At 39.6% G+C, this 25999-nt stretch overlaps 1 protein-coding gene across 1 annotated transcript; it reads right to left on the bottom strand.

Annotated features, from left to right (window-relative positions):
• Nucleotides 1–681: 681 nt before the first annotated feature.
• inppl1b (inositol polyphosphate phosphatase-like 1b) lies at nt 682–19439 on the bottom strand. The gene is made up of 27 exons (XM_084430747.1): nt 19175–19439; nt 16899–16962; nt 15181–15319; nt 14534–14660; nt 14254–14394; nt 14044–14131; nt 12868–12957; nt 12634–12756; nt 12427–12541; nt 12234–12334; nt 12060–12162; nt 11767–11963; nt 11491–11608; nt 11254–11350; nt 10341–10479; nt 10031–10130; nt 9814–9902; nt 9546–9627; nt 6680–6766; nt 5811–5918; nt 5581–5669; nt 4584–4671; nt 4238–4393; nt 3106–3187; nt 2173–2980; nt 1939–2054; nt 682–1778 (listed from the first exon to the last, which is right to left on the bottom strand). Exons 1-27 carry the CDS (start codon nt 19309–19311, stop codon nt 1685–1687), a joined length of 3678 nt encoding a protein of 1225 aa, XP_084286873.1. The 5' UTR covers nt 19312–19439; the 3' UTR covers nt 682–1684.
• Between the last annotated feature and the right edge of the window lie 6560 nt (nt 19440–25999).

The following is a 25999-nucleotide window of genomic DNA, read 5'->3' as shown; positions in this document are numbered from 1 at the left end:
CAGCACGGAAAAAAAAAGTGCTGCCTCAATAAGACGCAATAGTCCAGCGCGGCGGCTACACATTGTCATGTTGTAAAATTGAAATAAGACAACATCTCTATTGCAATTCCCTCCATGTTGCGGTTGTTGTTGTTTTTGGCATATTCCTACCAACGCAACGTCATTGCCATAAAAACCAATGCAGATATTCTGGAAAACGAATAACTGCATGGACACAAATCGGATCTGAACAGTTGCGATACACAATATGGACAGTCAATAATTTTAGATCAGATTCCAATCGGATACACAAATAATCGGATTTGGACTGACAGTGTGAACGTAGCCAATGTGAACGTCAGTAATTTTAAATCAGATTCCAATTGGATGTACAAGATCTGGACTGATAGTGTGAACGTAGCTTTAGACTGGTCTAGTTTCGTCCTGATGTGGTTTGAGCGATCGTATTTAAATCTGCCTTAATGCATTTACACACGGCCTTTTCACGATCGGATAGCAATCCGATCACAGAAAACGCATGAAGGGACCAGGTGTAAACAGGCCCTTTGATATGTCTGAGTCATTACTACTACCCAAATGCAAGGATAGTCCTCAAAGATCCTGTTTCTACAAACAACCTTCTGTACAATGTTTGTTCAAGTTTAAAGATAATCAAATATCGACACTGAATAGTATTTGACATAGATTCAAAAACACCCTTTAATCACTTTTTTCTGTGACTTTACAAAACCTAATCCAAAGATAATATTACATAATTTATCAAATTACAAATATACAAATATAAAGCACTACTTGGCTAAAAAGAGGAAAAGACTGTGGAGGTGGGAGAATGCACTTAACAACAAGTTACGTCATAGAGCATAGCTAGTTTGCCTTAATTTCATAGTTTGATAAGAAAAAGCAAAAGAAAATGGCATGTACAAACTGAATTTTACAGTTTGTATTCAATCTCTGTGGAAAATCAGGTTACACTTTCAATGGTCAGAAAACAAATGTGAACAGTTATTATTCTGTTATCTGATTTTGAAGGTAATATTTACAGTTGATCCAGCAATGCAAGACTACACTGGAAATCATAATGTTTGTTCAAGTAAGCATTAAACCTCCATGAGCATATCTCCTTAAGTAAAGGGGAGAACAGCAATTAAATCCCTGGGGTAAACAGTAAAATAGGTATTCCTCTTAAAAGGACCAGCTGACTCCTTTAGCAAACAGTTGGTTTATGCACTTTTAAAAGGTAGTATATCTTCTCTTGTGAATAAATACAGGAACTAGGCTCAAAACAGGGCTATAGGCAAGCTGTGTTACAATCACCTGACAAGGTACTGAACCACAAAGTAACATTTCACAACGAATGCTTAGATAAGACAAGGATATGACTTTGCTATTATATACACAGTATCTACGTATAAGTATCAAGACGCCCAACATAGAATAAACAATTAAAGATGTGTTTTGGTGATACATATGATTTGTTTAGATTGTTAGAAGCATGTATTGGACTAGTTTATTCCACACTGTATGTTTAGGACCATAGGGACAGAATGAACACTTGGTGTGATCAGCTTTATTATGAAAGATTTTTTACTATGTAAAAAAAGACATGTATTAGGAATGCAAATATTGAACTTGTCATTGATAGTCTCCTGATATGACACCTGATAGTCTCTCAGGCTCTTTGTGTTCAGTCCCAGATCTTGGGAAGGTTCTCCAAGATTCTTCGTCGATGAGATGGGTTGGACACACCCGCTGTACACAGCTCCTCCTCTGTAATTCCACTGCAGGACAAAAGAACAAACTTTTGGCAACGTATTTGTTCACAAAGCACCATTGCTGCTTAGAGTCATTAACTAAAGCACAAAGCAGTGAGAATAGAAGAAAATGAGGAAGACAATCTATTTAAAAATGTTCACCACATCACATCAACATCAACCTTACCTGAAGTAATCAAGATCATCCCAACCATTGCGGCTGAGGTCCAGCGTGTAACGCTGCAAACCCAGAGTACTGAGCAGCTCCCGCACTGTCTCTGGGGCTCCATGTAAGACTGACACCTGCAGACACACATTGGCTTTGTATTTATCAAAGCTAAACCAGAAAGCTAATCCTAAAGTCCATATTTACATGGTTTACTGAACAAAATAATCCATAACTGAAAACTACCCAGCTCACCTCTTTCTCCCAGCTGTAGTTTCTTTCATTAGCTAAACCATAATCATACCCATGATGCCTTTGCTGAGACGACATTTCATGAAATTGGTACTTTCTGTCTACTGGTTGAAAATCCACCTCACTTAGTGATTTAGCAATTTGGAGAGCTGTAAGTGAGTTGTCTCCTGAAGCTGTAGTTGGCTGCTCTACAATCCAGGGTACAGAGGATTCATGGGCGGGAACCCTTGTGGACACATAGGGGTTTAGCTTTGGTCCATTTTGCATTGGCATGGGCCTGCCTTGATGCAGCCTGTGATAGTCCTTTCTGACTTTTTCTTTTAGTGGTGTCTGTATGTCCCGGGAGAAAACAGAATGGTTCATGTAGGAGTTTGTGAGTTTTTTGACTGACAATACTGGACCCTGTCTCATATTGATCTTATGGGACTCTAACTGTAAAGATGGATTTGAGGAAGTGGTGTGTCTTTGATTTGGGGATGTATTAGGAACATCTGGACCTGGGAAAAGCTGATAAGAGGACGCAGTCAACGACAGTTCATTTTGAGTCTCACAAGATGGTTTATAGGGTGCTAAGGAGCCAGGAATATCAATCTCTGTGAAGTCGGATCTCCGAGCAGACCTTTTGCCATGGCTGTGACCTCCAGTCACCCTAGGGAGCTGTATCACGCTGTCTTTGGCCCGTACTAATTGTGATTCTTTGCTGGATGAGGGAATTTCTTCGACTCTCTGCAACACAGGCAACCCCTCAAAGATGAAGTATGCAGGATTGGTGTAGCTGTTTGGAGCTGCCATATACGGGGCTGATGGTGCTCTATAGTGGGAACATGAAGTGTAAGTCATCCAATGGAAAAGGCTAGTGGAAGTGTGTGATATGCTAAAAATGCTTTACCATAGATGAAGTAAACAATATTAGCTTAGGGCTCATTTTTAACTTACTGGGTGGGGAATGCACAGGACGAAGGGCGAGACAAATGGTCCTTCGTCATTTCCTTCTCATCCTTCTCAATACAGAGCCACTCTGTAATGTGCAGAAGACATGCATTGTGTCAAACTGTTTAAATTTTGTAGACGTCTGTGGCAGTGGCAGAGCCACTGGATGTTTTCTTACACCCGGCGCAATGCAGCGCCAAGCGCGATGCAAGTATTTTTTACTTACTAGTTTCAGTTTACTAGTTTAGTAGACGCAGTTATCATTTTCATGTCCTGCGCCACGTTGTTTAAATAGCAAATGCATTTGTGCCCATTTGTGCGCCCATGGGCATGCTGGTCTGAAAACGAGGTGTGTTCTGGCGCATTGTTGGCACGTTGCTATTTTGAGGCAACAGAAATAGACTGCACAATATATTTTTTTTGTTATTTAAAAAGCGCGTTAGTAATGTGCGCCTATAGGCGGGTACAAAAGCATCACACAAACATGCCAAATATTTAAAAAAGGATTACAATGTAAAAGATTATTATTGTGTACATAAAGATATGGTGGAATGAATCCGACTTGTCCCGTAGATGGCCTGCTTGCACATTTTTACAGTTCCGTTTGCACTCTGGAGATGGCTTCGGTCTTTCCACTATCAAATTCCGTCATGTAAATAGCGAATCTGCCATGGCAAGAGTGCAACTGGCATTTAAAGGGAATGGGAGATGAGATTCTGATTGGTTTAACGCACGTAAATGATCCCAAAACACACCCATTACTCATTAAGAGAATAGGGACAACCCTTTTAGACCATGCGCCTGGCGCGACGACCATTTTTCCCATCGTTAAACTAGCAAAAGTGGATTCGGACACGCCCTAAGTGAACTTGTGCCCTGCGCTTTAGACCATGCGCTTATATCGTTAAAATAGGGCAAAAAATGTTTTGTGTGCATCACTTTAAGAGTCATATTTCAGTGAAGGTCAGGATGCATCTGGACAAGAGAGCAGGGAGCCAAAAGAGGAAGCCATGGTAGATAGAAAAGTAAAAACAGATCCAAAGCAGAGGAGGAACTAAAGCAGGAAGAAATTTAAGGGGAAAAGGTGTCCAGGGCATATTTGAAAAAGTGATATTGTAAGGCCATGTGGTTAACCCACCATAGACCCTTTCCCGGATCTTTCGGCGGTCTGGTGGTACATAGACCCTGATTCGTCCTCGAATAGAGCCCATCTCCTCTCCTCTGTGAGTCAAGCATGTCTCAAATGGATCCGATGATTTCCCTGTTACCGAGCGAAGAGGTACACAGCACTCGCCTGTAATGGCATAATTCCCATTATTCAATCAATATGACCAGAATGATTCAACAGCATTAAGGAGTTCAACAAAGTGCCAAAGAACAAAGTATGTGTTATGTAGTTTGTTAGGAAGAAATGGTTTCTAAAAACCAAACCACTGTTTCAGAGAAATTTAATTTAAACAGACATGATGAGCTTGACCATTTACCATATGACTCAAAGCCGTCACATGACTTCACAGACAACAGCAAGTGCTGATCCCGGAGATGCTCTAAATCTGAGAGAACTGGGTGGAACTGAGAAAAAGGAGAGGCAAAAGAGATATTTGATTTACCAACCAAAACTGTAAAATCCTTATTAAAGGGTTAGTTCACCCAAAAATGAAAATTCTGTCAGTAATTACTCACCCTTATGTTGTTCCAACCCCGTAAGACCTTCGTTCATCTTCGGAACACAAATTAAGATATTTTTGATGAAATCTGAGAGCTGGCTCACTCCTCCATAGGCTTCTATGTGACTGAAACTTGCCGTCCCAGAAAAGTTAGTAAAGACATTGTTTAAAATAGTCCAAGTGACTACAGTGGCTCAACCATAAGTTTATCAAGCGACGAGAATACTTTTTGTGCGCAAAAAACACACAAAAATAACGACTTTATTCCACTATTCATTTCCTTCTAACTGGGCCTCGAGTTAGTTCACGTAGTGTTTTTGCGCAGCGCGTCTGTGTTGTACGTCACACGCATCACACACATGACCAGCGTCGGCCAATAGTGAGCCTACGTGGTGACGTGTAACACAGACGCGCTGCGCAAAAACACTACGTGAACTAACTCGAGGCCCAGATAGAAGGAAATGAATAGTGGAATAAAGTCATTATTTTTGTTGTTTTTTGCGCACAAAAAGTATTCTCGTCACTTGATATACTTAAGATTGAGCCACTGTAGTCACTTGGACTATATTAACGATCTCTTTAATAACTTTTCTGGGCCAGCAAGTTTCGGTCACCTAGAAGCCTATGGAGGAATGAGCCAGCACTCAGATTTCATCAAAAATATCTTAATTTGTGTTCCGAAGATGAACAAAGGTCTTACGGGGTTGGAACAACATGAGGGTGAGTAATTACTGACAGAATTTTCATTTTTGGGTGAACTAACCCTTTAATAGCTTCAAATGATCATACTGAGCCAAATGATGCCTATCACAACCTTGGGAAACTGTTTGGAAGACCAGCCAAGTTTGAGAAACCCTGGCACCTCACAGCACTGTGAGTCATTTTCGGCAGAACGGCGAGGCTCTAAACAGAAGGAGAAGCATAAAGTCATAAAAAAAGAACTGTCACAATTATCTCACAATCTCCTGACATTTCAAAAGGAAACGGACTAGCAACAAAGCATTGCATGATCGCTAGCCTGATTGCACAAAAGATACCTTATACCTTCTAGACAGCGGGAATGGAACTCGATGAAAAACTTGGCCTTGCTAGCTGTTTTCACTATGGCCTCAATCACCTCCAGCTCAATGCTGGCTCTCTCTGAACCTGCGTCTACATCCACAGAGATGGAAAAAAGGACTGTGACATGGATATGACACTAAGTGAAACAGTAAACAAATATTCAATAAAAAAACAAAATTACTTGTTCTATTTTGATAGCTGATGTGTATTTGTGAAAGGGATAGTTCACCTAACAAAATAAAGTTCCTTTATCATTTATTCACCCTCAAGTGTTACAAATGCCATAAGACTTTTGTTCATCTTCGAAACACAAATGAAGTTATTTTTAATCAAATGTGAGAGATATCTGTCCCTCAATTGAAAGTCCATTACACTAAAACTTTGATGTGTCAAAAGGTTCATAAAGAGGTTGTAAAAGAACAGATTTAATTTAGGCTTTTATTCAATAAACACTGATCAAAGAACATACAACGAACACATCAAATATGGTAAATGAAAGCTAAAATGTGATTGCTTGATGCGAGAACCACTGAGGTTTGTCCTGAGCGCTCAGGTTTTATTAAAATATTTGTATTTGTTCTTATAATATGGTTTGGAATGGCATAAGGGCGAGTAACTAATGACAGAAATGTACTTTTTGGGTCCACTAACCCTTGTCTTCTAAAAGCTTAAATAGTTTTAGGGCTTTCTCATGTTGGTGCTGTTAAAATGAACCAGCCTTGAATCCAGCCTTGAAAAATATGTGTTTAGTGGTAAAGGGAAATGGTGGTTCCTTAATGAAATGCATGATCAGCAACCCTTAATATAACTCCTTGAGTTATGAAATGACCCAAGCTGAAAAGACTCCATACCTGTTCTGGGAAACTGTGATATTACACCGACTTCAAAAGTTGCAAAAACAGGAGAGTGATCACTAGTGAAGATGTCATCTGTGCATCCTGATGAACAGAACCAAACAATAAATTTTAAATATTTGTTTTATTACTACATGCATTTGTTGCCAGTTATGCCAGGTACACACTAGCCCTGATTTTCATTCGCCAGCAGTTTTGTGGAAATCGCCGACCAGTGCCTGAAATGAGGCAAATCGGTGCTTATTCACATTGTTCACATTGCTTAATGTGTATTATCAAAGACGCAATCTGAGAGAAGTGCCAATCCATTGCGATGCCAGTGAGATATTTAGCATGATAAATATCTGGACCTATCTGCGACTTAGAGTCCTGCAGTGTGAAATGTATTTTGACTGGAAAATACATTGGCGACAACCTACAGCCAATGCAAGAGCAAGATACTGGGCAAGGGAAAGTTCAGGGGAGAAGTCATAAACTGTCAGTCTTGTTTTAGTTCATGTTTCATGTCAGTCATGTTTCATTATTACATAAACCAGGAACAGAACATCAGCAAGCAACCATTCTCTCTCTTTTCCACATTATCCTGCATCACTGTTACAAGCTTTGATGTAAAAGCGCCACGGTTCAGACCCAAATAATATAATCTGAACACAATTCAGCGTGGGCAGGGGGAAGGGAGAGCAAACAAACTAGGATTTGGACCAGGCAATCGAAGTGTGAAAGCACCCTTACAAGTGGACGATGCAAATGCAGGTGTAAACAGGGTCTAAAACGTTTTGAGCTTGTCCAATTTCGTCCACTTCCAGAGGTAGTCGAAAACGCATTCGACCGGAATGCTTTCGTTGGGTAGTCGCTCATTTGGTCGAATGCATTGAACAACCCCTCCAAAAAAACTATTCTCCATCTACTGAGAATGCGTAAACATTATGGGTAGCGCACTAGAGCCAGACGGGATTTAAACTTTGTCGGCTGAAGACCCAAGTTTGGTATGGAGACGAAAAACGTACCAAGCGCAATGTTCTCTCACCATTCCTGATTTCTAACACACACTCACAGCATTTGGTGTAGTCTTACGGCTATCAGAGCAAAAATGATAGCTTCTGTTCTCCTTGTGTTTTTCCCGTCATCAAACTTATTTCATCAATTAGATCGAAAGATCTAAAAAAGCACATATATTTACCCACCCATAGATTGACCCTCCCCTCAAATAAATAAGGACATAAGTGGTTGTAAAGTGGGCAAAAGAGACTTAAAACACCAGGGGCCCTATCTTGCACCCAGCGCAATTGACTTTGTACACCGATGTATCAGATGTGTCATTCCTATTTTGCACCCGCGCACAGCGGACTTTTCCCTCCACAGACGCACGTCGGTAAACTAGGAAATGCATTTGCGCTCCCTGGGGCGGTTCAGCGCAAAAAGAGGAGGCTTGTTCCGGCGCAAACGTTCCCTGATGCTATTTTGCAGGTTTAGAAAACAATTCCGCCACTGACCAGGAAAAACCTAGTTTAAAGTCAGTGGCACGTTGCGCATGCTATTCATATGCTATTTTAAGGGTGCATGCTTGGCCATAATCAATGTGTGCACAACGCGCATACACTTTGATTCTCTCATCTACACAGAAGCAGCAGTTTTCATTTTTGCAAATCATACATTATTACAATAGATAGATAGATAGATAGATAGATAGACAATTTATTATAAAAGCATACATCTAGCTTACACATTTACCCAAATTATCATATGCCTGTTTAACCGAAGTTAATTTGGGTGGGTTTCTCCATCCCCAATGTAACTTCTCTCTCTTTTACGGCCGTGACGAGAGCGTTGCTCTCCTCGGCTGTGAACCGCTCCTGCCGCGCGCCTGGTAAATCCGCCGTTACAATAGCAATCCGCCATGGAAAAAGCGCGTCTGCTCTTAAAGGGAATGTGAGATGTCGCTCTGATTGGTTTATTTCACGTTACGCCCAAACCACACCTATGAATAATGAAGCTACTTCAGACCAACCCATTTTAGATTTGCGTCGGGCGCAAGAGTCATTTATCCCGCCGGTATAATAGCAACAGCGCCCAAGACCCGCCCACAAAGTTACTTGCGTTTTGCGCATGATACTTGCGTTTCAGTTCGTTAAAATAGGGCCCCAGGTGTAAACTGTCTCCCTCGTCCACCTGTGATCCCATCGATCAAAACGCATCTTAATATCAAGTGTTAGCAGGTCTTAGATTTTAATGGGCATGCCAAAAAGTCCTACCTATCGGTTCAAAGTCTATTCATTCAACTCTATCATCTCTGTTCTTATCAACGCTTCCCCTTTTGTGGTACATGCTTACAAAATTCATTCAATTCTTAATGCTACAATTGGTGTCTTAATGTGACTTCAGGCATACAAACCTCTGAATTGCACATCAAATTCCCATCACATAAAATGCTGCCATTAAAAAAGTTAATTAAAACACTAATGTGAGGTAGTTATAAAATACTATGTATTTGGTCAGTGTTGGCTGTGATCATACACTGGCATAATATATGTGTGAGGCTTTCACTGAGGAGGCTGAATTCACATAATTAGAGCAGACAGACAGACAGGACATGACTCTGATCATGGACCACAGACCTACAATCATACCCAAAGTAAATATTTGCTGTGCAGAGTAGCTACACACATCTCATTCCAAAATGTTACAAAAATAGCAGTCCAGTGTTTTAATTTCTCCCCTAAAGCTAAAGTGCAAACCAACAAAGGAGTTTGTCTAGCCACTTCATGTATTATTAATACATTGTAATGCACTAATGCTACATTATTCCTATTTTATATGATTTGACAAACACTTGAGAATAAGAAGTGAAAGAAATGAAATATACCATATGAGGTACAGGTTATGTGAGACTCTGGGTAGGACTTCCACAGAACTCTGTCACACCATGAGGGCCCATTGACTTGCACCTAAAAAAAAAAGTTTATATAGTTTTAAAAACACAATTAGTAATTAAGATTAATAATTGTAATCTGTGGTTGGCACACATGATCATCCCAATCATATTATCGATTTTGATTCATATGGCATTTAGAGTGTAAAAAGGTGTGAGCTATCAACTGAAGCAACAGAATAAATGAAATAGAAAGTCTTACCCCACTGGACTTGTATTTCTGCCACAGATAACAGTCTCTAGAACCACGTTCATACCGATAGGTGGGGGGAAACAAAATCTTCTCCTCCTCTTAACAGAGAGAGCAAGAAATAAAGTATCTGTTAATGCTTTTTTTGGCCCACATGTTGCTGTGTAACCTCGTTGATTGATTTCATGTGTGTTGTCCATGGGAGTGGAAGAGCAGCCGCTGTTCTTACTAAAGTTAAAAAAGGCCTTTCTTCTGTGCCGCTCTCTAGTCAATTGGTCTGCACACATCAGCTCCTCAAATTCTCGCTTTGAAACATGCTTCAATATGTCCTGCAAAAGAGAAGCCTAGGTCAGGGAAAGCTGACCTTCAATATATGATATAAGTGAGTACAAGTATTCACAGAACAACATAGTACAACTCCAACTATGGAATCTCCTTGGAGCAATGTTTAAATGGCTATAGAAAAGCAGTGAGCAGGAATAAGTAAAGCTGGAGTGACTAATGTCTACACAGAAATAAAGCAGATTAAGCTGTGTAACCAGTGCATCCAGGTCCAGGCGGTAGTTGAGGTCTCCACACCAAAAGAGATGATTGAAACGAAGGCTAATGTCAAAAGTGCTGAGCTGCTTTTCACCAAGAGACAAAAGTTTGAGGATGTCTTGGAAGTTGTGGTTCCTCCTAAGAAAATAAAGAGGAACAGTGCAAAATAGACACTCTCACTTAAGCTATCATTCAAAAGCTTGAGGTCAGAAATATTTTTTCAACGTTTTTGAAAAAAGTCTCATATGCTTACCAAGGCTAAATTAATTTGATCAAACCGACAATAAAAAAGTAATAATATTTTAAACATTAAAATAAAAAATTATTATTTGATGAACAGAATGTTCAAAAGACCAGCATTTATTTGAAATGGAATTATTTGGTGACAATGTAAGTCTTTACTGTCACTTTTGATCAACTTAATGAGTCCTTGCTGAATAAAAGTATTAATTTATAAAAAAAAAAAGTCTGAGCCCAAACTTTTAAACAGGAGTGCACAAGACATAAACACAACGTTATCCGTTGCATAAACTGCTTAGACTTGTCTTAAAAGTTAGTCAATCTAATTTTATTCTTCAAGATGGCCATAATGGTTACATAAAATTGTAGATTGGTCAAATTTGATGCTAAAAAGTGAATATTTCTCCACAAGTTTGTGTTCTGAACGACCTTAATGTCTGACAGGTTGTGATCCTTGTTTAGTAAATTATACCCAGTTTTTTCCTCTGAAACCATTTACAAAGTCAGAAAGTGTAAAAAACTGTTTAGATTTTGAAAGTCATATAGTGTATTCCATCCTGAAAGATAAAAAATTTGGGCTGTTATGTGGTCTGCCATTTTTTTTTCTGTTGAAGTGGTCTGCCACCTGAAAAAGTTTGACATCCACCACTCTGAATATATGTGTGTGAATACCTGAGTGCTTTATCACTTCCAGAAGTCAGATGGCAGTTCACAAAGCCCATTGAGGTGCCATTAAAGAGAAGAGAAACTCCTACTGCTCCCTTATTTCCTGTAACCACCAAGACAAAACAAATTATTCATCACTTGGTTTGTTTTCCTTGGCTACAAAATACAGAGGTGGTTAGTTAACAAAAGGAGAGTTAGTTCATTAGTGAGTGTGTTGTTTGTTTTAAAAAAGAAGATTTGTACCAAGCGTGTTCCCCAGGCCAGTTTTTACACTAGCGGTGTTTACTTGACTGATGCATCCTTCATGCTCTGGTTTAACAAACACAGCCAGTCTGATATTCCAAAGGGACTGTACTGCCACCTACAGGACGAAACACAAAGCACACTCACAATCTCCTCTCACCATTGTAACACACTCAAATGTAATCTAATCAAATGAGTAATAGAGTAAACATGATCACTTAAGAAGAAGAAACAGTGTTCTGGTCTATGAAGATTTAGATTTTTATAATGTTAGACCTGTTTGAAGTCGATGTTGGTTGCACTCCGAAGCGTGGCTCTGACGTGTTCAACCCACTCTCTCTCACCCTGCGGGTTGTCCTGAGTGCCCACTGCATATATATCATGAGGCAGAGAGGCAATGGACTCATCTGGGGTGAGACCCAGACCACAGCAAGTAACCCAAGTCTGCAGTGAAGCAGGTGGTGGAGTGTCCCCTGCAGGCAAAATACAGATACACCAATAAAATATCTTGTTGCAGGTGTTGAAGCCATAATATATTTTATAACTAATTATATATTGTATATTGATACCCATATTCCAGGTGCCCACAAACACAGAGATGACATCAAGCTCAGACTGCTGAGAGTGAGCAGCTTTCATAAGCTGCAGCAGTCGACAGAAGGCTTCGCGCTTCTGGTGAAGAAACATCAGTACTTTAGATTTAGGACATTTAAGGTAAGCCAATTCAAGTCTTGTCCCCTCACCTTTATGCTCTCAAACACCAGTTCTCTCGGTGGGTTGTGAAGACTGTCAACGACCATCTTCAGTTTGGCAGGGCCTTTCTGAAACTTTACCAACTGCACGACTAAAACAAAAGCGTTAGACGGCATTTACTAGCCTTGCATTATAATAATAGAGACTAAAGTAAGTAATGCTTTCAAGGCAAGGTTAACTCACTCCTGTTGTTTGTGACAGTCTCCACACCAAATGAGCCAGACTTCTTGTCGAATAGCAGCACTCCTGCATCTATGTCTACCGACACTGTTTGCCTGCCATACCTGACCACCTTGACCTTGACATTCGAACACATGCACATAAATAAATGCACACACTTTCATAATTAAAATATTAGCACTTTGATGAAGAAAATAGACATTGTGCTACCTGAAAGCTGTGGATGGGATTGGGTCGGGCATGCTTTTTGTTAGCTGTTACTGCCTCAGGAGGAGTGGCTGGTTGCAAAGATAAGTTGTGATTGCTTACAGCTTCCTGCAAAGCTTTGAGAACCTGAAAAATACATGACATTGCTATAATTATTACAAGAAATGCAGAAAGATGACATGTATGTGGTTTGTGTGTGCTTGTGCATGCTGTTTTTAAATTTGATGTGTGTCATACCCTCTTCTCCAGAGAAGACAACAGGTTACAGAGGGTAGTGAGCTTGTGAAGTAGATTATCCATGTTTTCTTCAGGACTCGTTCCTGTATTCTAATGAAGAGAGAGAATGAGAAAACAGGAACATATGAGGAAAAGGTGGAGAAGCAGAGCGTTAGACCCAAAACTTACTTCCTGGAAGATACTGTTGTCTTTGCACTGCTAGCTCATGCAGAAATCACCAATACACCAGTCTATGGTGCTGTGGTTTGTGCATTATGCTGCAATGCTGTTGCTAAGGTGTGCTGTGAGGTTGCAGAGGTGTTCTGGGTGGTTGCTATATAATTGTTTACTGGCAAAAGTCAAAAGAGCTCAAGGTTCTGTTCTATGACATTCTGATCCCTAATAGGGTGTAAGGGACTGGTTCTCAACCACGGAGCAGGAGCCTAGGGGCCCTCAGAAAATGTTCAAAGGGGCCGCAGGATGACTTAAAATGATTAAAATTTATATATTAATAATAATAACACAATTGGTTAACATTTATCAATATATTAATATAATATAACTTCATTGAAATGCTAAAAACATACAATCAGGATATACAGTAAACCATAGTCTTTCCTCAAAACACAAAATAAATTGTCGTTAATTAATATAACACCCCCAGTTTCTGTTGATAAAAAAAGTTTGAAAACAAGCAACTATCATAATTACAGTATAAATATCAGAGGAATGAATGAATACTGAATGAAAATCAATGAATATTGTGTAGGACGATGATGGACTTTCGAATACAAAAAATGTCGAGAACCACTGATTTAAACATCCACCAGCGAAAATAAGTCTTTTCCTCAACGAGCTGCATGATTTGAGCAATTATTTATGTCTGTAGTACAAACTACGAAGGACAAATTATACACAAATTTTTTATATTTAGGGTAAGGGCTTTGTTCAGATCTCTAATAAGAAGTATGAGCAATGGTGATGTTTATCTTTGCAAAGACCAGTAAAGATCCCATTCCTGTTTGAACTTTGAATCTGTTGTTCTGGTTCCATATATCAGCCACACAGTGCATGCAATCCTTTATAAACATGTTGCGTGTGAAGCAAACTTATTAAACTAAAGACACATAGGATTGATTCAAAATAGTAGCTTACTATATTAGCCTAATGTATGTGTAAAACCAAAATGGGATGTACCTGCATTTTGGGAAAGGTGAGATGGTCGCTAGGATGATCAAACACTTTCGCCAAAGTCTCCAAACTAGACAGTGTCTGGTCAATCTCACTGTGATAAACAAATCAGGGATAACGTTTTGCCAGGACATGTAACAGTCATTATTCAAATGTTCTTCTTTCAAATAATTGCAGCAGTGTGTGAAAGGACATGTGATGTTAGAGAAACAGCACCTGTGCAGACTGTCACATGCACGGCTGAGGATACACTGAAAGTGTTGAAGTCCTGACGCGCCCCCTTTCACATTCTCCAGGTCCTTACACACATTGCCATGCAGATACTCATCTAGTAATGGGATGATCTCGCAGCCTAAACTGCAGACGTAAACATCGGTACAATGAGCTGTAAAAGTGGCAATAGTGTTCACACAGTCCTTTACAAGCACAGACAGTGTTTTGTGATGTGATCCAAAAGTTTGATATTGATCCATAGGTCAGGTGTGAATGAATGTACCTATTTGGGCGGAGCTCCTGAAGCCTCTGCAGAAGTAAATGGGGGGCTGCTGAACTGGAAGGTGGAGGGGACATTGCGCGTGGTGGAGGGGTGGCAAATGTTGAACCTGGCTTCTCATCATCACCATCTTCAACGAGAAGACACCTGTATGTAAGCTTAAAAATGTGAATGTTTTGCCTGTGGGTAGAACTGTGTCACAGCAAAATATCGCACAAAATATAATATACACTTTGCTAACAGGGCTGCGGATTAAATGGTTGCAAATGCGAAAAAAAATATATAAATTGTGTCAGTCCTGCGGTTTCATCAGATGTCAGCCGCGCACCACAGTATTTTCTGGAACAACAAACATAGCTTAAGCCATGACGTCCGATTCGCAAACAAATGACTCATTTGAACCGCTTCTTTTTAATGAACCAATCAAAAAAGATTTACGTAGCAGCCTCAAACTCGTGGTTTGAATTGGATTGTGAATCATTCACAGATGCACTGTTACTGCGTTCACATGTATTCCTTCAGATAGTGATTTTTCATTTATGTCCAATTCTAAATTATGAGCTTCTGAACAAACATCTTTATCAAAGATTCTTGTATTTGTCAATTTTAAAAAGCGTCTGGAATCCACTATGCTTCCTATCCCGTCTTACCTGAGCTCTCATCGTTGGGCTCTGATTCACGCATAACAGGGTAAAGCAAAGGGGCCACCAGACCTTTGTGAGGGTGTTGATACCCCACAACTAAATCACCAAGAGTACGGAAACAATTCACCTGCACTCCCTGCGTGGCCTGAAATAAAAACACACACAACCCAACACATAAAAGCAAACAGATTCACAGATCAAATATACAGCAGGACAGCATGAGGATTTGAAATGTGCATTACAAAATTTCACAATTCTATCCTGATTAAGGGAGGTTGGAAAGGGAACAGTGGTGTAGTAAAAGGTTGACAGGAATAATGGTATCATCAAAAGCAAGAAAACATTTGTGACAAACTGTACTGTATATGATGAGAGATCCTAAACTTTTTAAAATCTTATACTTTTTTACTTGATCACAACCTTTTGCATTTTATTTATATTTCAGAATTGGCAAACTTTTTATTAAACTACAAATATTTGGAATTCTGACAGATTAGGGTCCAGCTTATTAGCTTGCATATTACTAGGATGTTAGTTATTATAAAGCACATATTAATGCCTTATTCAACATGACCATATTCTACATCCCTTAATCCTACCCAATACTACCCAACTACCTTACTAACTATTAATAAGCAGTAATTAGGAGTTTACTGAGGCAAAAGTTAATAGTTAGTTAATAGTGAGAATTGAACCCTAATCTAAAGTGTCACCAAAACATTATTTGAGACTCTATATCCTGAGTAAACTAAAAAAGGAAGGCAGAAAACGCAGAATTGCTAGGTTTGCCACAACAAGAAGTTGGTCTAGGTAGGGTAACTCCCAAAACATTTAAGTTTTTCCGCTTTATGGACCAAAGATACAATTACATTATGATGCTCTCATTCTAGCATCTGCCAAACTCTACATACCACAAACAGCCACTGGCCAGCTACCCACTGTGCAAACAAGGGCACACACACACACACACACTTAAACCATCAGGCATCATGACAAATAAAATAACCCGCTCTTTGAATGGCTTTTTTTAGAAGCTTGTATTTTCAAAGTATGGTCAATGAAGCCATTTTGGCAAAAGCGTTCAATTATTTCCCCTAAAATCTCTATATAGCAGAATGTTTTCCTTCCAAGAGTGCAGCTCTTGAAAAGCGATTAAAAGAAATCAGACACTGGGAGGGGGAGACATTTCAGAAAATGATCCTGTTTTACAATAGAAATACTTAAAGAACACTTAAACAACTTGTGTCTGTGTTTTTGTATTAATTCTGTGCTTTAGGAAACCGGCATTTTAAAGTCACCTTTAAAAACACTTTTGGAAGAGTGTTTCTATATGAAACAGACAAGCCTTATCCATGCAGTAAAGAATTAGTACAAAAGACCCACAATGCATCAAGCACTGCTGCATGCCCAGAAACATTTATGTCACACATATTTGAATCTCCACACAGACAGACAAACCCATTCCAGTCATTCTTCACTGGATCTGAAGCGTGGGTGCTGGAGGAATGTGTGTGAAACATTTTATTGACAGCAATGCCACTGAGGTCATTTTGAAACCACGTAGCTTTATGCTTCTAGACAGCAGACAAGACTGCTTCTCTTTTTTTCTACTTCTTTAAGAAGTGAAAGTAACAATGAATGTCAAGCAATTTGCATGTGAAATGTAAAATTCATTAAAAGGTAATCCTGCCAGGATATGATTAGCAGACCCATTCTCTTCTCACCTGCACAGCCAATAATCCATCTGCATCGGGGAGGATTCGGTATGTATGAACATGTCGCTGGAATCTATGTACAAAACAGACAGACTGTTGAATCAAAGACAATACAGTAAAATAAATATTCTTTAAGCCATTGTTCACCCAAAAATGAACATTCATGTCTATCAAAATGCAGTGACTGTCTTCCTCCTATGGAGCACAAAAGGAAACATTAGGCATGGATGTTTGCTGCTCTTCACTATACAATGAAAGTGAATGGTAACCATGACTGTCAAGCTAGACTTTCAGTGATTAGCAACCTAAATGACAGTATATTTGTCACACAAAGCTATCATATGGCTTCATAAGACGTTAAAATTAGTGCACAAGTTCTATGGACCACATTCATAGTGCTTTTGGGCTTTTATAGTGCATTTATAGTGCTTTTTCTTTTTTAGGATTTCGACAGCTTGTACAGAAGACATTCTGCTAAACTTCTCAATTGGTGTTTAGCAGAAGAAAGAAAGTCATACAAGTTTGGAACAATATGAGAGTAAATGATGACAGAATTTTGTTGGATAAAGAATCATATTTTCTGCAATTATTCACCTGTGACCACATAAATAGGTTTTTAGTTTCATTAAGCTATTCTGAATATAAATTGTTATATGTTTGTGTTTTCATTCAATTCATTCATTGATTCACCCTCACGTCGTTCCAAACCTATAAGAAACTTTTTTTCTTTTGTGGAACGCAAAAGAAGATATTTTGAGAAATGCCTCAGAAGAAAGAAGAAAGTAAATGATGACGAAATAAAAAAAAATTGGGTGACCTACCCCTTTAAAGCACTTCTTCATACAATTTTTCTCTTATCTTCTTAAGTTCTTATCTTCAGTAAAACACTCTCAGAAACATCTTATCAAAGAAATATGTAAACTATTCTATATCACCATAAAGTTAATCAGCTTTAAATCAACATTTTCAATGACAATTAATTATCTTGTTCTGATAGAAATTCAGCTATGGTACAGATCGTGTGGTACAAATAAATGGGTCATTGTGTGGCTTAATGAAACAAAGTGTGCACACTGGACATTAATGTCTTCCATGGTCACCATGGGATTATAAATTATGAAAGTAGGGTAAAACCTCATTAATACCATATGCAAACCCACAGTAAAATAAAGTTCCACCTGTTAATGTGGTCACATCATGTGACATTGTATGTCAAATCATACAAGATCGTATTTCTGTGCCCATCAGAGGTTAGATAAACCACAATTTGTGCTCATTCACATTTGGCCACAGAACCCAGAACCCAGGGTTCTGAACCCAGAACACATATTTAACCAAGCCCAATGAAGACAATTAGAAACCTCATTGTTTCTATGTAATCTAAAACAAGAGAAGAAACAGAGAGGAAGTGGGCTGTGACTGTGTGATTAGATGATTTGCATGTGAACTGTTTCAGAGAGAAGAGATGAGGTAGAGACCCAGGGAAAGAATGAATCAGAGTCAGACAACGAGCAAACAAGAGAATAAATGAGAGAGAATGAAAGAAAGAAAGTAGGGAGAGCAGTTGAAGCTGGAGGGCTCAGCCTTCAGGAATGTGTCTGGCTGTGGGCTGCAGTAGAGAGAGAGCAGTGCGGTCACTGGAGCCTATTCCCTCCTGCAGGGGCCAGAGACAGGAGGAAAACAGGGGAAACTGAGGCCTGAACAAAGCTGACCAAGTGGGGCCTATAGGGCTGCTGTAGACTGAGTCTCGTCTCCTGGAGCTCATGTGCATTGAGATAGACAGCACTAAACAATCTGAAAGGTCTTGCCAAAATTCTGCTAAAACCTGATGGGGAAGGCAGACACATGGCTGTAAAATCCATCTCACAAGCACAGACTAAAGAAAAGGGCTTATAGCTCTTCTTGACAATACCTTGTAACTATTGCGATTTATATGAAATTGTCAGTGTGCATCACCCGGAAGTGCTGCGGATAGACAGCTGGGTGTGGTGCCAAACTCATTCTGGGTGAATTCATTGAATTGCTAGGAAATGCGTGACGAATAAAAACAATATGTGTTCTAAAATCAGCTCAAAATATCAACCATGTCTGATATCCTCTGACTGGATTGAATCATAGTCTGATGCTTATAAAAATTAAGCCTGTGCCAATCACTACGTGATTTTCTCTCAACCTGCAATCTGCAAACTGACTCTGACTTTTGGCAACCAGCGTCGACTCATCAGACAGTAAATCTATAGGCAAAAGTTGTATAGTGTATTCCAGCATTAAAGTGTTGTACTTACAGCAGACACAAGGCATAGGCTCCAGGCACAGATTCGCTGTCCCTCACCAAGAAGCTTCCATCTCTCCCAGCACGGGCCAGCAGCTCTTCGGCTTGCACACGGCTGATGTCCCGATGGTACCAAGTCGCTGCTGTCATGGTGCTTTCAAAAGAGTGTTCTAGCAGAGTGTCCGACAGTCTAATTTTCAACAAGCAGGTTTGAATCTGACCTGTTGAATACAAGTTAGGTGAAAGATCTCATGCTGTTGCTGTTGATCTCCAGTGATGCTAAAACCAGAGGTCCACACTGTCATCCCCTCTTCTTCAGAAGCTGAGCATGAGTCAGATTCAGCAGCATTCAGCCTCAAAAAACCTTCTTGTTTACACTGTCTAATAAGTTTTTCCTCCCATGAGCATGTGCATTTCAAAGGCAGGATGCGTATTTGGCCAGAGGGCAGATCCAGGACCGGCCTCCTCCTCTCGTGAGTTGTTCTGACTCCACTTGTGAGAGCTCATGACAGAGCGCCCATACACATGCTGCTCACCCCCTGACAAAAGCTCCCTATTGTCTGGCAGCGAACATCCTCTGTGTAAACTCATCCAAGAAGAGGAACCAAGAGTAAAGAAAAAGCACCAGCTCCAGACTGTGCAGATATGAAAAGGCAGTGAAGTAGTAGCCTCCCACCACAAATTCAAATACTTTTGCACTCGGTTGGTTTCGCCTTATAAGGGCAAGGCAACACCCCTCTGAGAACTTCAGCTGATGTCTGCAAACTCCAGTAAAGGATAGTTAACTACAACCAGAGGTTGGCCAACAAGCTTTAGGGAAAGAACCAGACCTGCACTCCATACGCAAAGATGACTGTGAAGGGAAAACCACGAGGGTCGTCACGCAGAAGTAAAATCGGAATGTATGGACCCTCGGCAGATGGAAGGAAGTGCTTCACAGCTCCAGATGGCAGAGGAGGAAGAAAGAGCAGAAAAAAATGAAAACACTAACCTGAATACCTCTAAGTGACCTCACATCATTGGTGGTGCATGAACCTGAGCACAGCACTTTAGGAACTTTCACTCTCTCTCGTTCTGTCTTTCTATCCTTCCCGGTGAACTTCAGAAAACGCCATCCCATCCCATTCACAATTGTAACTAAATCATGGTCACATGCTTTGAATCTGTCTCTACAGTTCTCTCCCGGTCATATGCTCACAGCTTCAGATCATCTAGGTTACTGTGCTACTCTTCCAGTTGTTTTTCTCTCACTCCTTGTTGGCTTCCCAGCTCTCTCTCTCTTCCTCGAGCCTCTCTCTTCGTCTCCCTCTCTCTGTCCAGGAAGTGAAGAACACAAGCTCCACCATATGGATACGATCATCCCCCTTTCTCTGCGTCTCTTGTTTTGTTCTTCTCCTCCTCCTGCCCTCTTTTTCTTCGCTCTTTCTGTTTCCAGCTGCCTGACTAACACCATCCCTCATTGCTCAGCAAAAACAGTCTGCAAACCTCTCCACCACACACAAATAGAGAACTCCACCCCCAAATCTCTGTATGTTGTGAGTGGGCTATAAAAAGTCATTGTTTTTCCACTATTAAGCAGCTATGAAGGAAGTAAAGCGGTCCCAAGAAGTTTCTACCGCACCCTTTATCCGTAGTGTTGTCTGTTCAGTGTTTTGGAAATAGACCACAAGGTCATATGAAGGTACAGGCTTTTGAACATGTTGGAGTATTCAGAGGTACCAGCATTTAGTGCCAACAGCACCTCCGTTGTGAAGCACTGATGAAGACAAATGATAATGGAATGTAAATAATCTCTATTTTTATCCCCATAAATATTTAAACCAAGTTGCACACTTTTCCGTCTCAGTGGATTTCTGGTTCTGATATGCATTAAAATTTCGCATTTAAAGGCTGTTCGCAATCTACTGTACTTTCAAAATGTAATTATTGTATTAATTGCAAATTGATGGATGGTGAAAAGAATTGAGCCATTGAATGTGAGTTTGTAAAACATTGCCTAAATGGCCATTTTTTCAGGGAGGATAATATTGTCAAATAGCTTACGTGATGTCAACAGGAAAAGAAGCATCACTTCAGAGGATGAGCAATTTACAAGATTACAAAAACAAACTTTTTCCTTTTGGAATAACGTGCACTGCACTGTTCATAATAGGACAACTGTGGGATGTGCATTAAGAAAGTAAACAGGGTCATTTTGAATTCTTCATTGTGAATATGTTGCATTCCCTTAATGTCAGTGCTTAGGCCCCATTCACACTGCAAAAAAAAAAAAAAAATCCTCTTAATGAGTACATTTATCTTATTTACTTTTCTTGATCAAATATCTAAAAACCCTTAAAGCTAAATAAACGTACTTTACATAAAATTTCAAGACTTGTTTTCACTGACTACATACAAAAAGTATAGTTTGTCTTGCTGCACCCGCAGATCTTTTCACTTTTTTTGACTTGTTCATACTACCATCTTCACTTAAAACAAGTGAAGAAATCTGCCAATGCTGTAAGACTAAATATGCTTGTATAAAGATACATTCTCTTTAAGGAGAACTCCGGTCAATTTTAACATTGAGCTAATTTTTTTGTACATTTGGAGTGCTGTCAGTACAGAGAACAACGACAAAAATCGGGGTTGCCTACACCGTGTTATCCTCGTTTTAAAATTTGCACCCTGTTGACTTCAATGGGGCAAGGTTTAAACCTGCTTTTAGCCTCTTAACATCCTTGATGTGTCATTACAAGTGCACAGCCATGTAAGTGATTCCTTCGGAGTGAACGCGGGTGAATCTGACTGCAGTAGATGTGAAAGAAATATATTAAAAATTATGTTTATTCAGCCAGCGCACATACCTGTATTTACATCCTGTTTTCGGTCGAAGTCCACAGTAGTCGATTGTCGAGTTCACACGCATAGGTTTTGTACTTATGATCACGCGCGTGAACTCGACAATCGACTACTGTGGACTTCGACCGAAAACAGGATGTAAATACAGGTATGTGCGCTGGCTGAATAAACATAATTTTTATTAATATCTTTCACATCTACTGCAGTCAGATTCACCCGTGTTCACTCCGAAGGAATCACTCACATGACCTGTGCACTTGTAATGACACATCAAGGATGTTAAGAGGCTAAAAGCAGGTTTAAAACTTGCCCCATTGAAGTCAACAGGGTGCAAAAGAGGATAACTCGGTGTAGGCAACACCGATTTTTGTCGTTGTTCTCTGTACTGACAGCACTCCAAATGTACAAAAAAATGAGCTCAATGTTAAAATTGACCGGAGTTCTCCTTTAATATCTTATGCAATGTTGCTTCTCAAGCAAATTGGTCTTCTTTGAAGAATTCTTTTATATTTTAAATAAAAAGATTGATGTTTTTAGTGTACACCTGGTATCAATATCTGTCTGTGATCCAAAATACATTAGATATGTGATCATGGATAACTGAGGGTCACATAGTTGGACCTGACAGTTTTTCTGTTCTTTTCCGAAGGTACAGTCCATCCAATTACCCCCCGGGTCATGTTTACAAAACACACAATGGATTACAGTCCATCTCTAACCCAGGCTAAGCCATCAAAGACATACAGTTACTGAATGTGCTGCTTCTATTCCACCTGAGGGAAAAATTGGGTTTTGTTAGCACCGAACACAGGCAAATAACTGTTTCCAGACTTTTTACTTGGCAAACGTACACTATTTAGATGGATTATGTCCTAAACCGCATGCTAAAACTCTCCAATCCTAGCATAAGCAGAGCTTGAGATTCATTTTAATCACATTAATTTTTGACTGCATTGGCCGCTAATTCAGAGTGAGCCATTAAGACCAGCAAAGATCAGACAAGCAAAGAGCATTACCTGCTTATTCCAAAGTATTATGAGAAACAAACAGGTGATGGAAGAGGATTTGCTCTCTCTAAAGATAGATCCCTGGTGTTTAAATAGAAATTTGTTGCTATTTAAATTGCTTGTTTAATTTGAAAACCCCTCATGAAAATAGTAGTACAATATATAGTATGGTCTAGTAGTCTAGTTTCTAATTGAGTTTTAAAAAGTGAGTAGTGAGTATTAAAATAAATGTTTGAATTCTGAGATAAACTCAAGAGACAATTTTCTTGTGTTCAGGTATCCAAAACAGCGTTCTTACACCGTGAGGAGATAAGAAAAGGTCTAAGACATTAAGAAAGAGGATTATGTGTACAAGCCAAGCACATGCGCATTAACAAGCGGTCCTTTAAAGATAAACCAATTTGTTCTTTGGGGGGGGGGGGGGACACACACACTAAAATGATCTTATATTTTCTCAAATCAAACATGATTTCTTATTGAGTTTTAAATAACAGACTCCATGTCTGTACTCTCCAGATAAGTCATTTAAATTAGTCATATGGGGAGTGAGCGTTTGTGACTACAGGAAATGAAACCAAGATGTTTAGTTCTGAGTAGCTGAATTTGGTTGGGAAATTTAGTTGAGATGTGAACCTTAGTAAAAGTATATCTTAGTAAAAGGATCTAGCAAAGTCATGTGTTGTCACCTAGACCACCCGTTTTTAATATAAATTGGTTTGTACCAAAAACATAAGAAAGCCTCAGTAAACTTTTCCTTTTTTTTACAACAAATAAATTAAAAAGTAACTTATGTGCCCTTTTCCTAAATGTAAATTCTTAATGAAATGGTTTTAAAGGTAACATCATGAATTTTGAACCATGTAAAAAATATATATTGCCAAAAGTTATTGGAACACCCCTCCAAATCATTGAATTCAGGAGTTCCAATCACTTCCATGGCCACAGTTGTATAAAATCAAGCACATAAGCATGCAGACTGCTTCTACAAACATTTGTGAAAGAATGGGTCGCTCTCAGGAGCTCAGTGAATTCAAGCGTGGTACCGTGATAGGTTGCCACCTGTGCAATAACAGACATCCCAAGTCTCCCGGAAGTTCCGGGAGTCTCCCTCATGTTGATCGCGGCTCCCTGATGCCCGCAAATTAGTTAAAATCTCCTGGAATCTAGAGCGAGCGAGCAAGAGCGCGCATGCGTAGCGCGCGCACGGCAGAGAGAGGGAGCGAGAGACCTTGCGTGTGTGTGCTAGTGTGCGTGTGTTCCTCACGAAGCGCATGTAAGGACCCAACCAATCAATTGTCAGTGCGGGCGGGCTTTTATCTATATTCCCGAACCGAATTAATCAGAACCGAACCACCCCACTCACTGTGAGCGAGTTTGGTGTGGAGGAACTTGACTGGTCTGACCTCCTGACCTGGTCCTGACCTCAACCCGATGGAACACCTTTGGGATCAATTAGACCGGAGACTGCGAGCCAGGCCTTCTCGTCCAACGTCAGTGCCTGACCTCACAAATGCACTTCTAGAAGAATGGTCAAAAAATTCCCATAAACACGCTCCTAAACCTTGTGGAAAGCCGTCCTAGAAGAGTTGAAGCTGTTATAGCTGCAAAGGGTGGGCCAACTCCAAATTGGCTACGGATTAAGAATGTGATGTCATTAAAGTTCATGTGCATGTAAAGGCAGATGTCCTAAAACTTTTGGCAATATAGTGTATATATCCGGATAGGGTATAGTCAGTAAGTCTAACTCTTAAAAACAGCTTATACTTGAAGTGTTTTAGAACCTAATTTGCTTATGCTGATGTGGAGGTCCCACACATGTTTTGGAAAGTGTGGTAGTGAATGGCAGGGAAGTGCTTGTGACCTCTGACCTTGTTCAGTGCCAGTGTAACTGGAGTGAATTATTCTTTGATTTGTTTTTTTACATTGTATTATTTTCTTTAATTTACTGTTTATACTAAGTTTTTTTTCTTAATGAACCTCACGAAATTTGTTCAGATTATTGTTCATGAGCAAGAGAACATAGTGTTAAAATAGCAGAACTTTTCTTTGGGTGTTTTGTTTGGGGAGGGAGCGTCATCGGTGGAACACCTCTGGGGTTTCCCCTCGTGCATCTTCTGTATAGCCTCAGTCTACTACCTGTGCGCGAGGCTCATGAGCACACGCAATGTTGCTTCTCTCCGAGAATATGACTGGTATGATGATGTTTATTGTCTAAAGGCATAATTGTCGCTCAATAAGTGTAATTGGAGTGTGTTTCATCATTTGAGCACGTTGGTCGTGATGAAGTGTGTAGCAATACGATTTTATGAAATTCATCATGATGCTAACTGATTAGTATTTTATACTTAGTGTGTACACGAGAGAGAGAATTAAGCTGAAGCCCCGTTGATCCACTGATGATCTCTATTTGTTTACAGGTATGTTCTTTAATTAGTTCTGTTTAGTGAAAGAAAAGAGATCTGGTTGACTGTTAATAAATATACTGTATTAAGAGTGTTATAAGGGGAACGAATCAGATTCATAGATTTATGCGTGACGCACGTGGTGCGGCCTCCACATGGTATGCTGTTAAATAAGCTTTGAGTGTTTTCTTTGGATTTGTGTACAAATGGTATTATAATTGATTATTTGTTTCATCATAAGATGTTATAACATACATATCTGAATTAATGCATATAAATATCTGGATAAATGCATATGGTTATGCAATCTAGTATACAATTAATGTAATATACTATGTATTAATAAGAGTTTTAATCTGATGTATGTATCACAAGGAAGATTATAAATGTATGGTAATCAGATTTATTATTTTATTTACATGTTTATTTATTTATTTTTGTTTAAGTTTGGGGATAGCCTCAGTCTACCTGTGCGCGAGGCTCATGAGCACACGCAATGTTGCTTCTCTCCGAGAATATGACTGTGTGTACACGAGAGATAGAAGCTGAAGCCCCATTGATCCACTGATGATCTCTTTTGTTTACAGA

This window comes from Rutilus rutilus (assembly GCF_951802725.1).
Source record: "Rutilus rutilus genome assembly, chromosome: 14".
NCBI lineage: Eukaryota > Metazoa > Chordata > Actinopteri > Cypriniformes > Leuciscidae > Rutilus > Rutilus rutilus.
The sequence above is the reverse complement of the archived record's forward strand: the minus strand, read 5'-3'. Positions and strand labels throughout refer to the sequence as shown.